The sequence below is a fragment of the Apium graveolens genome, unplaced genomic scaffold (genome assembly GCF_009905375.1).
Source record: "Apium graveolens cultivar Ventura unplaced genomic scaffold, ASM990537v1 ctg9213, whole genome shotgun sequence".
Taxonomy (NCBI): Eukaryota; Viridiplantae; Streptophyta; class Magnoliopsida; order Apiales; family Apiaceae; genus Apium; species Apium graveolens.
This window is the reverse complement of record NW_027421834.1, coordinates 175,642-190,725: the sequence shown is the minus strand read 5'-3', so window position 1 is coordinate 190,725 and position 15,084 is coordinate 175,642. Positions and strand designations below refer to the sequence as shown.

The window sequence follows — 15,084 nt, the reverse complement described above, 5'->3', positions numbered from 1 at the left end:
CTGCAGCCATACATGACATCTTTTGAAAATAATCTGAAGGAATTTGTTGATGTGTATGAAAGGTGCTTGAATAATTGTGAAGTATCATTAGCACTATTTCCTCAAAATTTGCGCCTTGCAAAACTGAAGAAGGAATATAGCCAATATTTCAAGATGTTTGAAGCAACTAGTCCTATAGCCAAGAAATTATTAGTTGGTAATGTAGTTCACGATGCTGGTAAAAAATCTGCAATACTAGAATTCAGATTTCGTACCTAGCTATTCTTTGGGGTTGTCACAGTTGACGCCCAAAAACCTCCTCAGTGATCTAAAGGGCATTGGTAATTCACAACTACAAGGAAGTTCAGGTTCAGTGAGTTTAGTAGGTAAAGGACAACCTGTGCCTAAAGTTGTTGATGAGAAGGGTGCACATTATAGGGTGGGAGATAAAAGAATTGTAACTACAAAAATGGTGAGACCGCGCTGAGAGGTAAAAGTATCACATCTATGTAGGTCTCCGTACGTGAGCAGAGTTGTTGATGTGAGTAGCCATGTTATAACGACTGAGGAGAGGAATGAATGGAAGTGGCTTTTCCTGAATAGGCGGAACAAAAGGTTAGTGTATTGTATAAATTTTTTATGTGCTATGCATTTATAACGCATATATTCTATCTAGCTAGTATAGATGGCCTAACCTGGACCAATGGATCAATGTGTATTTTCAGAGATTACTTATTTGAATGGGAGGGCAGAAAGTGTACAAAAGCACACTTTCAGTCACTGCGAGACAATAAATTGGTTGAGACCACGGTGATTGATACATGGACCTACCTATTAAACGAGAATGAGATACTTAAAGCTGATTCTTCACCTTTACGTCTTTTCATGACCACCGAAACCACTGTATGTGATTTTTAACTAAATAAAATAATCTTATTAGTCCAAATTATTATTTCTTCTGCATTATGTGAAAAATAGTAATTATGTGCCATATATGTTAATGCAGTACGGACCCTTGAGGATGGATGTTGGTGTAGGTGATGATTATTCAAAGATGAGTCGTTTTGCTGCATTTGATGACAATGGACCTTGTCATCAAAATGGTTAATGAGATGCATAATAAGCAGTATGATGTGAAAGACTTTGATATGGTAAGATGAATAAAGTGTATAATTTCTTTATCTACTCATTTTTTTGGCTTTTTTTTTCATGTGCCACATTATAATTTAATTAACTAATACATTTCTCCTGTAAATTTTCTAGTTTTTTTTCCTATTTACGATTCGGGCCATCACTATATCATATGTTATAACATGAAGAAAACACGATTAGAGATTATTGATAATAGAGTCCAAACTACTGGAGTGGAAGAAACGTGTGGTGATCTACCAACACGTCTGGTATGGTGTAGGATTAAGAACTTTTAGATGAATGTCGGTTTGGAAATCCTTCGAAAACTTAATTATTTTTGTGATATTAACGAATGCCAGCATGAAGTTTTTTTGTCACTGGATTTCAATTTATGACCTGCCAAAGAGAGGGGAGCGAGATTAATAATTTGCAACCCAGAGTTCATAGATGGGATGGCAAACAGAACATGAACTTTGTTGATTGCGGCTATCTTTGGTAATGAGCACCACATGGAGAACATACCATGGGCAGCATGTGTGCCTGGAAGGTGGCTCTCCGTGCGGAAATGTATATTTATCGTTTTTAACTTCTATTTAATGTTAATGTACATTGTAGTAAAATAAATGAATTAAAATGTGTGTCATTATGCAGGAAAACCAACAAGCACTGCTGAAAAAATTAAGCATGATCTATTGTCACGGTCTGTTGAATGGAGTAAAATACCAAAAAGAATGGTACTTTGGAAGGAGCTGCAAATTTGGCTAAGGGAAAAATCTTGGTTGCATGACCGGCTAAGGAAAAACAAATGTACTTTGAGTTTTTATTGTTGTGCGGATTGAATGTTAATTCTGATAGCATTAAGCTCTACTATTATACTGTAACATTTTGCTTTCATTTGGTTGTATTGATGGAAATTGTAGACCTTGGATTTACTTTGGAAATTTATAGGTATACCAGTTTGAATTTAATTCAGATGGATTTTAATTTAGTGGTAGTGATGTACCAGTCATCAACAAGCATGATAATAATAATACCTCTTGCTTATGTTGTACTATCCGCTACAAGCCATATAAGTTGTATTAAAATTCTGCACCAATATTTAGAAAAATGAAAAATGTTTTGCACCCAAACAAAACAAATGTTCTGCACCACATAAACCGCTAAAGAAAAATCAAGAGTTGAATTTTCACATGAAAACTCAGTTCTTCGTGCAAAAAGCATGATTGTCTAGTTCATGGCACAAAGGTAACTGATGTAGTCTTCAGATTTTATGTCAGAGACAAGACCAGGATCCATGGCCTTGTTGGGGTTAACTGATTAGTTTTTACTGCAGTATCAAGAGCGTTTTCTCATAATTAGTTTATGTCTTCTGTATCGGGATTTCTCTGTGGCTTAGAAGTGCATTGATAATCTGCACACCAAAACTAGTTTGTTAATAAAAAAAATTGAATTTGACTAAAGAAATATTACCTTTAAGCATTGCAACTCTAAAGAAAATATTCTTGCTAAATATAGTTACATCCAACTAAGACAAATAAAATAGGATTTTTCTTGAAATATCATGTCCAAATCTGCAGAAAAATGTCCAGAAGTGTTGCTGAAAAATGATAAAAAAATCTGCAGAAAAATGACTAGAAACGCTGTTGAAAAATGATCAGAAACACTACACAAAACTGATGAAAAACACGGCATAAAATTACAAGAAACACTGCTGAAAAATGATCAAAACCCCGTCAAAAGCTGCCCCGAAAGGCAGCTTAAAATGGCTAGTTGGTTTGCTGAAATTTCCCTGTGAAATACCAGAAATCTGCTCCAAAAGCACCTGAAATCTTCAGAAAAATTGCTGAAAAATCCCATAAAAATTTCAGAAAATCTGCAGAAAAAATAACTCAAAATCGCAGAAAAATGTCCAGAAGTGTTGCTTGAAAAATGATAAAAAAAATATGCAGAAAATTGACTAGACATGCTGCAGAAAATTGTCAGAAAAGCTGCTGAAAAAATGATCAGAAATACTGCACAAAACTAATGACAAACACGCAGAAAATTACCAGAAATACTGCTGAAAAAAGATCCAAACCCGCCAAAATATCCCCGAAACGCAGCTGAAAATGGCTACTTGGTTTGCTGAAATCTCCTGTGAAAATACCAGAAAATCTGCTCCAAAAGCACCTGAAAATCTTTAGAAAATATGCTGAAAAATCCCATACAAAATTTCAGAAAATCTTCCGAAAAATAATTCAAAACCTGCAGAAAAATGTTTAGAAGTGCTGCTGAAAAATGATAAAAAAAAATCTACAGAAAATTGACTAGAAACGCTGCAGAAAATTGTCAGAAAAACTGCTGAACAATGATCAGAAACACTGCACAAAACTGATGAAAAACACAACAGAAAATAACCAGAACACTGCTGAAAAATGATTACTAACCCCCGTCAAAATCTGCCCCCAAAGGCAGCTTAAAAATGGCTAGTTGATTTGCTGAAATTTCCTGTGAAAATACCAGAAAATCTGCTCCAAAAGCACCTGAAATCTTCAGAAAAATTGCTGAAAAATCCCATAAAAATTTCAGAAAATCTGCAGAAAAAATAACTCAAAATCTGCAGAAAAATGTCCAGAAGTGTTGCTGAAAAAATGATAAAAAAATATGCAGAAAAATTGACTAGAAATGCTGCAGAAAATTGTCAGAAAAGCTGCTGAAAAATGATCAGAAATACTGCACAAAACTAATGACAAACACGGCAGAAAATTACCAGAAACACTGCTGAAAAAAGATCAAAAACCCGCCAAAATATGCCCCGAAATGCAGCTGAAAAATGGCTACTTGGTTTGCTGAAATCTCCTGTGAAATACCAGAAAATCTGCTCCAAAAGCACCTGAAAATCTTTAGAAAATATGCTGAAAAATCCCATAAAAATTTCAGAAAATCTGCAGAAAAATAATTCAAAACCTGCAGAAAAATGTTTAGAAGTGCTGCTGAAAAATGATAAAAAAAAAAAATCTGCAGAAAATTGACTAGAAACGCTGCAGAAAATTGTCAGAAAAACTGCTGAAAAATGATTAGAAACACTGCACAAAACTGATGAAAAACACAACAGAAAATAACCAGAAACACTGCTGAAAAATGATTAATAACCCGCCAAAATCTGACCCGAAACGCAGCTGAAAAATGGCTACTTGTTATGGTGAAATTGCTGTAAAAATAAGCCGAAAACCAAAAAAAACAAACAATATTATTAAAAGTGAGAATGGAGATACTTCTCGACCGGAAACGAACATGACCATGAATTATTATTAATACAACTTAATACTTGACAATTACAAAGATATTAAATCTTGACACTGCTGATTTTTCACGTTTTAAGCTTCTTAATTTTTAAGTTCTGCACCCACGAAACAATGTTCTGCACCCAACAATCTATGTACTGCAAGTAAAAAAAATCTGCAAATAAAAATATATGATCTGCAAATAAATAATTAGGTATTACTAAAAGTTACCGAAAATATTTTGGTGTGCACATGAATAAAAAAGGAAATAGTCAATATTGAAAATCATCCAAACTCCATATGAACATCGGTACAAACACAAATTTTTATCTATTAAGTACATTCTTTGTTTAGTGGACAACTTCGTGCATTGTGGCCTGCTGCTAATTTACAACGACTACACGTCCTCCGCTTCCCTGCTTCAATTGCAATCTCCCGACTGCTCTTAATCCGGCTGCCACTTCCCTTGTTTCTGCTTACATGTGGAATTTGAACAGATATTTCCGTATCTGGAATAGGGCCAATAAACTTATCAACTCTTTCAGCATTACCCTGATCCATGTTATTATCACTATCTTTTGTTATTGAAGAAGCAATTGTTTGCAAGCCTGTGATAACTGAATCCAACTTTTCCTCATCTTCTTCAGCATGATTCATACAATTGTGAAATTCAAACCATGCCCTTGTCCTTTTTAACTTCTTTTTGTCCCTCTTTTCGAAAAGAGCATCAACTTGGGATGATCCGAGAATGAGTGACGCTTCAAGGCATTTTTTGTCCAGCGTGGCTTTACAAATTCACGAGGTATCTGCTTGACACCGCACTGATGCAAAGCAGCAAATGCATGTTTGCATAGGTAACCTCTTTGAAAGAAAAATTTGCAGTTGCATTGCACATAGTTGTCACTTAGTCTAACTGAAACCTGAGAAGGGGACAAACTTTGAGGTGATATATATTATTATTCAAAACTCTAAAAAAATTGTTTTTCTATTGTTCACAATAAGGAACAAAGTAGCTCAAACACTAATATCATAACAAATTTGCCAGAAGAGAGCTATATCATGTGTCGACTAAGTGAGAAATAGCATCACGTGTTGTCAGATGCTATACTAAGGCAGTGTCGAATGACATCAGAACCACTGAGAAACATGAATAAGAGTGAAGACCTAAGATTTCACAAAACTACCAAAATATAGCACGAACACATACTATAGGTCATAGACATTAAACTCAAAAGTATGAATTATAAATAAGATTGAAGATTCATATAATAATGCAGGAAAACTTAAGTATATTACGATATTTCCATAGAGAAATGACTATTCTGAAATATACCTCAAAATTTTATCATGTAGTAGATCATCTTTAACTTTAAAATAACGATGCTCATTATCTCTTGTAATATCTGGCATACTAGTATGATAACAAGCTGCTTTGATCTCTTCCCTGACAAGATAATAGAGTTCAAGTGTATACAACTTAAATGCATCTACTTCAATGCTCATTGAGGTATCAGTGAAAGGTATTTGATCAGATCTCTTGTCATCTTCGGCATTTTTAAGACGTTGCTTGTCCATGGCACTCTCAAAACTAGAATAGAATTCTACTAATGTGTGACCGCCTTCATGGAAGTGCTGAAAAAAGCTATTAGAACTCTCAGACCTTGAAGTAGTTCTTAGCAAACCAGCCATTTCTATGTCTGAAAAATAAGTTGGAATCCATTCATTGCGTTTGTTGAACATTTCAGTCAACCAAGGATTAGACTCCAATTTATATTCTACAATGACATCATTCCAACGTTCCACAAACTCTGTTTGCGTTAAATGATCTGAATAAACTGCAGACTTCAATTTCTGGATAAATTTCTTGTCTGAAGCTAGAGCAGGACCAACCTTAATAAAAAAAAATAAAAAAAAAATAATGAAAAAACTTGACATAAGATTTATGTATGAGCATATGATTTAAAAGATGCATACTTATTAATTTAATTTACCTTTGTCGGTAACTTATTCATGATATGCCACATACAAAGTCGATGTTTTGTTTGACGCCACCACTTATTTAAAGCCTTTTTAATGGCAGCACACTGATCTGTAATTACACAACGGGGGGCACGACCCATTACTTTCTTAAAAGTATTAATGAGCCATTTGAAATTTTTATAATTCTCCTTCGCCAATAGACCAGCAGCAAACGTAACATTCTTCCAATGATTGTTAACACCGGTAAAAGGTACAAATACCATGTTATATCTGCCATATGAGCAGAAGCAACACAAATCAGACATCATACTATATATGTGCATCTCAAGTGGAGCATTTAAAATAAACTCTATAATATTACATAATTCTAAGTACAATTGTTTGTAATCACATGTACTGCTAAAATGTAAATATGTATGCGAGCATGGGGTATTTATGCTTTATAATTCACATATAGAACAATATTCTGTTATATAAATCTGCCAAGATAATAACTAGCATCAAACATTCCACTAATATATTACTAACCTTCAAATTTTTTAATGTATGATGTCCCCGGTAAGAAGCATAAGAATAGATGACCATTTAAAGAAGGATATATAAATTAAAGTGGATATTTAGAATTTAATCTTTTCAAGTTCTAAGTTATAATCGTACATAATTATGTACAAGTTATTATAACGTACCACACTGACTAGTTTAATTGAGGAACAAAAACACGTCAATGAAATGGATACCTCACAAACTAGTATAGACTTTCATTTAATAAAATTGTACATTGGCAAGTAAATAAAAGATAGAAATATATGTACTTACCTATTAGTCCGAAAAGTAGGGTCAAATGAAACTATATCGCCAAACACATCAAAATTTGCTTGCCCAATTGCATCTGTCCAAAAAAGACCGGTCAAGTGGCCCTTCCTATCAACCTTATAGTCATAGTAAAATGTATTTTGAGAGCTCTCCTTCTTTAATTTAAACTTGGCCAAAATCATATCAGAATCATGCTTTCCAATACGAGCTTTTACGTCTCTAGCAAAATTCTTAAAATCGGTTAACGTAGCACCCACTTTTTCATATGATCCAGCTCGTTCTTTTGCTAAAGAGAATGCTTTTGTTGCACCTATATTGACTCTTGCACAATCCATTATAAGGTTCTGGTGAGGAACAGATACATTCCTGTTGCATTTTAAAAACATTTTCTCAGCTCCAGATGCTAGAGGATGATTGTGTTCTTCGTTAAAACCCATTATAACCAAACCTCCGGTTCCTACAGGTTTCAAAACTATCCGAGCTTTGCAATTACATCTACGAGATGTTGTTCGTCTGGTTTTCTTCGGCCCGTTCCCAATAGTTTCACTTGATACTTTACAAGTGCTCCTATCTGGATTGCCACCACGGTTACAAATAACATGTCTGGCCAATAAAGTACCACGACCATTAGTTCTCTTAGTCGACTTTCGAACAGCAAATCCACAAGCGCGGCCGTATTCCTTATAAAATTTAACAGCTTCTTCAAAAGTTGAAAAATACTGATTTGTTTGTGGTTTGTGCTTGTTGTCACATTTTGGTGTCCAAAGTTCTCTACCATCCACGGAAACAAAACATGTAGACTCACACCCATTTTCATTATTTGATTCCTCCAAATCTTCATCTGAGCTTTCACTACTGGTCTCCCCTTTTGATTGTTCAGAATCTTGTTCACATTCTGATTCTTCGGAATCTTTTTCACATTCCGATTGTTCAGAGTCAGAGCTTTCAATATGAGGATGGGATTGAGAACCTAATATTTAACCAAAAAATTAATTAATACAACACTATAAATGGTTCTTTAATTGAAACACACTAGGATACTGCAACATTTGTATTCAAAACATAGTATATCAAAAACGATTATGCTTAAATCAATTACTGATGATTTACCTGATTCTTCAACGTTAGTCATAGTCATGCTTTTTTAAACCAAAAAAAATCAACGGTTTAATCAAGGAGTAAAAGAATGGAGAATGCAAAACCAGTCCAGTGTTTAGATGTTGAATAAGAATAGGTGGGATACTAAAAAGTCGGATAGGTAAGTTCATATCTACAAACAAGATAGTGAATCCCATAACCACGTTGATGTAACTGTCACGACAATACTGAATCTTTATAATCCTATAATTATTAATTAAGAATTAAAAACACTATAAATAATGACCGTAGGATTAAGCAGAAATGAATGGTCAGGATTAAGGACTCCAAGTCTCCAATTAAACTAGGACTCCATTGAACTTTCCTCTAATTATATATTCTATATTAAATAAAAGCATATATGTAAAGAAAGAATGATATATATATATATATATGTGTGTTATAATGGAAAAAAGTAATACAGAATTTTATATTTTTGAAGACACAAGATTTGACTTTTGCAGTTTATACCATATAATGTCTAGCTAGATTATTAACATGCACGATATGTCCTCATATGAACACATTTAGAGTACATGAATATGTAGTCATATGAATATTTTAGACAAAAATAATTTTTATACTAATAACTCGGGAAAGAACATATAAAATCTTACTCAAATAATTAAATATTTCAATACGACCAATTTTTATTAAAAATTTAAACTATAGTGGTTCATAAAAAAATCTGCACGGCCTAAATATGGGATTCTAAGAAATTTATGTTTTATGAATAGTTTCAGATATTACATGCATCTATAAGAATGCATTGAATATAGAAACCACAAATACATATATATATATGGACAATTTTCTAAAATATATGTCATTTTAGTTTTTATAATTTGAACATAATATCACCACATAGGTGTGAATACAAGCAACTTGTTGCATATTAGAATAGCAACCCTAACACAGGAAAACACACCCCATCATAGAATATGATAGATAAAATGTAATATTACATAATACATTTGAATCTTTTGTAATTAAATAAATCAATCAATATAAATATAAACTTTTACTATGCATATTATAAATTAGGTTTTATACATACAATTTTTTTAAAGTCTTCCCCTAATCACAGTAGTCTGAAGAAGTAATATAAAAAACATGTAAATATAAATATTTTCATTTCTTTTCACTTGCTGATGTTTACAAGCTGGGTGAAACTAAACTCTCAACATAGGTATACACTTTTGAACTCAGACAACTTCTGTTGTTTAGCAGATCCCTGAATGTGTTATCCTTTGTGTAGTAGAGTACTATGGTTGAATCCACAAGAAGCATAATATCACCATTTACAGAAGTGCAGATAGGTGTAGGTGTAACATAAAGGCTGCGATTTAGCCTATCCATATGTGGGATGGTGAACAATTTTATCCATGAATCTTGATCACCACAATCTCTCATTACCCATAACTCGACACGGGCATCAAGGGACATCTTGCGGAGCACACAAAGGTTTTCACAGAAAGTGCCCACACTCCATGTCATTATAGCTTCTCCACAGTTTGGCAGCATAACTTCTCGAAATGTATCCCTTATTACATCAAGAGAAATAATATAAGGAAACCTTTGTGGGACGTCTTTAAGCTGCAGATTGGGAGTGACAAGCCAGTGCATAGCTCCATTTCCCAAGTACCCTCCAGACGGCAGCTTATAAGAAACAAAATCTCCAATCAATCTCCAAGAGTCAGATTTTGAGCTATAAACTGACATTTCATGTTTCCAATCAGTGGTAGCGACCGCAAAAAATCATCGGCTAATTCATTGTAGCAAAACCCATAGGTTATATGCTTATAACGACGAGTAATCGTATCAAGCATAGGTAGTTTTCTTGAATTTCTTGTGGATGGGTTCCAAAAGAAAACGTAGTTACCGCGACCTATTAATTAAACAAATCAACCCATTACAGTAACCTACTACATAGGTGATTGTATCCGGATATTCAAGCTCAAGGGCTTCAATATTGTCAGGCTCATTAAGCAGTGAATATATGGAACAACTTTTTAGCTGAAGATCCGAATTAAAAGGTGTATAACTAGAAAGGAGACGATGTTGAGTAAAATGAGGGTCATTAGTTGATTTAGAGAGGTGAGTTTTGATAAAATGGGAACTAGAAATTATAGACCGCCATGAGTTGCAAACTCCCTTACATCGGGAAAGATCCCTCACTGTCAGCCTTAAAAACACGTTGTACATGATTTCTTCTGGAATGAAAGGGATGGTGTCAGGGTTTGTGCTTTCATGACTTGCCATTGGCTTGAATTTCTTAGATCTCATTGTCTGAAGGAATAGAAAGTAGTTTGGTGGCGGAATGATGTTTGGTGGCTGAATGATGTCTTGATAAAAGGATGGTCCTACTTATATATGTAGCGATAAAAACCCTAATCCAAAACCCTAGTCTAACGGCATTTTTTTCAAAAGTCTGTTTTGGGTATTAAATATTATCAATTTATATCTATAACAATTTTGACACAATTTCAAAATTTATTTCTCTAATTAGAATTCGTTTAATATTTTCTAAAATTAATTGTAAATTAAAATTTAATAATATATGACAATATGTTACAATACGACCTCAATAAATCATTTTGTTTCCTATTATCATTATTAATATTTTTAACCCAATTTTCACACAACATCCTGCTAATTACCATTTTCAAGTTAATTTTATTTTCTTCTCAACAAGGGTTTGCAAGTATTCTTAGATGAGTAATACTAGACGCAAAAAATTAGAAAAAAAATGTTATAAAATGACGTGACATGGGTGAAGGGGCAATATGAAATAATTTGAAATGGTGTTATTAGTGTGAATTCCAGATTTCATTTACATGTAGCCAACAAAATTTTTTATAACTATTTTGGAAATTAATTTCGTACGTACTATTTTTTATCTGGGTATGATCTTAGAGATGAAAGAGGATAGTCATCCTTGAAATTTGCCCCATCCTACGACTGGGTAACAATGAATTCTTACTTTAAGAAAGAATTAGATGATAAAGTTTCAAGAGTGAAACCCATGTTACTCAAATTTATCTTTCTTCATATTCCTACTAGAGATATCAATATAAGGACGATAACTTTTTTTTATAAGAAGTGTGTGCTTTACTAACTGTTAGATATAGATTTGGTAAAAAAACAGAGGGCTATTAATCCGCGTATTCTATGCCATAATTTTAAAAGCGTGAATGCATTATCACATTGGTTGCTTTTTTCACACTTATTTTATTTTCAGAAGAATTTTCAGCATGTTTCAATATAACCTGAATAAAATAACCATAAAATGGATGATGCAAAGGTAACTGTGAAATTTAACAAAAGTGACTAATTTCATTTCAAATAAATTTATGATTCTCACTTGGTGAATTGGTCAAGTTTTTTCCCGAAATATTTTCAGAAACTTATTGGAACTTGTTCATTCCCTATAGGCTCAAGGAGTCACGTGCCACACCGCCGCATGTTATAATTCAGCCAAAATAATGGAAATTCTCAACTTCATACAAAAAGAATATTCTCGATGGGGAGAAATTCGGAGAAAGAGTTTAAACAGGTGCATAATAGAACTCTCATTACAGGAAAATGGTTAATAAATATCGGTTCTGCACCGATGTCTAGGTGGGTGTGGAGAAAAGTCATAGTCTTTCACATCGGTTATGCACCCATGTCTAAGGAAATTCATACATCATTTTTTACTCAGAATTATCATCGCCCTCAAGATCATCAAGAAGATAACAATCAGATTTATACGCGGATGAGGGCATTAGACGATCAAAAACTAGATAATCCTAGAACGAGAACATTTGAATTGAATGATAGTGCAAATGACTCTCCCCAAAACCTGTCCCGACCATGTGATGATGGTCGAAAGGATGATAACGGTCAAAGGATGTTGGACATGTAGAACGAGTTGTTCAAGGGCATAAGGAAGGCAAAAGATACGAAGATCGATATGAGGAATATCGTTATGTTGACTTGAAGTGTAAAAATAGTTGATATGCATGGGATTAAATATATAGTTTTTTTTGTCATTTTTGAGTTTATAAAATTACAAATTTAGGCTTCATTAAATTTTACATTTTATTACAAAGATGTTGATTTTTGAGTCAATATGTCAAATTGGCGTTAATATATGTCAAATTTATTAATATATGGTAAGTGTAGTACTTCGTGTGTGTTATCACTTTGGTTTTGGTCCTATGCAATGCAGGGCGTATTTTGGTATGTTGTTGTGATCGGAGCTTTTCTTGTCATTATTTCGGCGTTGATGGTAAAAGATAAAGGCAAGAGGCTGGTGGGGGAGACGTGCAAAGAATCAAGGACCCAAATAAACACGCCTCATAGGCTACGTAGGGGCAGAAGTAGTGCTGGTGGTGGCACATGTGGTGCTGGTGGGACAAAGGTGGTGGTTCTAGGGGAGATCCTCACGTTCTTTGTGGGATGAACCCGAGGAGGATGAGATATTGATGCCGGGCGAGGAGATAGAGCGCCAAGTACCGTGACAAGCACAATAACCTAATTATACACCTCTATCCGAGACACACTCAAAAGGTTGTTGGGGAAATAAGCCCCCCATCCAATTTTGATCGGTATCGAGAAAGGACAGTAAGTATATCTATTTGGTAATGGTTTTGACTTCTTTATTGGCACATATAAATATTGACAAGTGCGAAATTTTGACTACTAAATATAGTATCAAGAACTCTGATGTGAAAAGGACCTTTAAATAAATTTTTGCAAGTACATTGGCCCCCAGGATGCCAACTTTTGTTAACAAAGTGATTAAGGAGTTTAAGTCACGTTACATATATATATAGCATTTGTGTGTCTGTGTGTGTGTTTCATCATATTTTGAATATCATAATTGAATCAACAACTTATCTTTTGCAGAAGTATTACAAGCTTATAGCTATATAAGATTACTCTCAGTAAGGTCAATGTTTACAAAGATTTTGTAACACACATGAATGCAATAAAAAAACTGAACGAGGTGAAATCAAAGGCATACTCTGATGCCGATAAGAGGGGTTTGCCGTTGTCAGAGGTCAATCGCGGTGATAATGAATGGTGGAAGGATGCACGAGACCATTGCAAATTTCATCCCACCAACATTGCTCTTTGAATCCGGGAATCGCAAGGAGCAAAATAAAAAGCATAATGCCGGTGCAAAAGCTCATGAATATATAAGAAATTTTTGATAGTTTTTAGTACATATTTTTGGATTTTACGCATCGAGCATTTATTTTTTAAAATATTAAGTACAAGAATCGGGATGCATTGGATGCAATGCCCGAAAGGTAGAGGCAGCTGGACATCCTATCCAATGGTGGCTCGAGGCAGTTGCACCGGGAATGACAAGGCCTCCCAAAAAAGAGCTACCTAGTTTTCCAAAAATTTCGGCATCTTCACGCCTCCCTGATCTTTCTGCGAATTATAAAGCTCGACATGGTGATGATGCCGCATCTTGTAGCCAACCCGCACGTGGATCTATTATGCCGGATGGTATTTTTTACAACGTGGTCCCGGATATAATGGAAGGTGTAGCAGGAAATACATCCAAATACCATCAGGAACCCACATACAAGAGAGTAAATGTCATTGCCCAGGTCATGCTTGATATGCATAACAATGTAGACAATTATGTCACCGTCTTCTCAGCTACCCTTCTTGGAGAGGTGACCCGTTATGTCGGGACCTTACTCACCCTAATCTGGAAAAGTATGAGGTGGAGCACAAAGAGGTAAAATCATAAAATTTCTCAATTTAGGCCTAATAGTGTTATTTTGAGGCGTTTTAACTCAACTGTATTTTAGGCTATAAGGGGGGCTGAAGAAGGCAGAGATGACACCACCACCAGCAGCGAGGAGGGAAAAGAGGAGCATGACCGGGAAGGGGACGATGGAAATGATGGCCACGAAGATGACGGTGGCCACGAATGCGATGGTGGCGCTAATTAGTAGTTTTTAGTTACTGTAATTGTTTATTACTGCTTCTGTCCCATTCAATTTTCTACATATTTTTTTAATAGATGGCACGCATTTTAAGGTGAATATAAAGTATACTTCCATAATTTATTTTTTAATTTTTCGTTCTTTGTATTTAAACATTGAATTTTTATTTAAAATTAAAAAATTAAAAAAATAATTTATGTAACTATAGTTTACGGGAGCATTTAAGTGTGTGTCGAACTCCACGTTCCCCAATATTTTTTAACTATAATTAAAAAATAATTTAAGTATAACGACTGTATCATTCAAAACTAGTCGGTACAATTTGGTCGGTATTAAACTTAACCCAAAAATTTCGCGAGGCTAAAATGACTACTTCGGTCGCATATTATACCGACCACGTGGATCGGCCGAAAAATGATCGTAAATTTAAATAAAAAATGGATAAAATCGACCGAAGGGTTATTATCGGTCATTTTTCTTTAAATTTAGGACTTAGGGTTTAGGGTAAAAATACATTAATTATATATTCTATATTAAATAAAAGCATATATGTAAAGAAAGAATGATATATATATATATATATGTGTGTGTTATAATGGAAAAAAGTAATACAGAATTTTATATTTTTGAAGACACAAGATTTGACTTTTGCAGTTTATACCATATAATGTCTAGCTAGATTATTAACATGCACGATATATCCTCATATGAACACATTTAGAGTACATGAGTATGTAGTCATATGAATATTTTAGACAAAAATAATTTTTATACTAATAACTCGGGAAAGAACATATAAAATCTTACTCAAATAATTAAATATTTCA

At 34.0% G+C, this 15,084-nt stretch overlaps 2 protein-coding genes across 2 annotated transcripts; both read right to left on the bottom strand.

Annotated features, from left to right (window-relative positions):
* Nucleotides 1-5,065: 5,065 nt before the first annotated feature.
* LOC141705679 (protein FAR1-RELATED SEQUENCE 5-like) lies at nt 5,066-8,342 on the bottom strand. The gene is made up of 4 exons (XM_074508569.1): nt 7,170-8,342; nt 6,365-6,623; nt 5,707-6,263; nt 5,066-5,234 (listed from the first exon to the last, which is right to left on the bottom strand). Exons 1-4 carry the CDS (start codon nt 7,601-7,603, stop codon nt 5,066-5,068), a joined length of 1,419 nt encoding a protein of 472 aa, XP_074364670.1. The 5' UTR covers nt 7,604-8,342.
* Nucleotides 8,343-9,458: 1,116 nt separating this feature from the next.
* On the bottom strand, nt 9,459-10,025 carry LOC141705678 (F-box/kelch-repeat protein At3g06240-like). The gene has a single exon (XM_074508568.1). It carries the CDS (start codon nt 10,023-10,025, stop codon nt 9,459-9,461), a length of 567 nt encoding a protein of 188 aa, XP_074364669.1.
* Nucleotides 10,026-15,084: the final 5,059 nt, after the last annotated feature.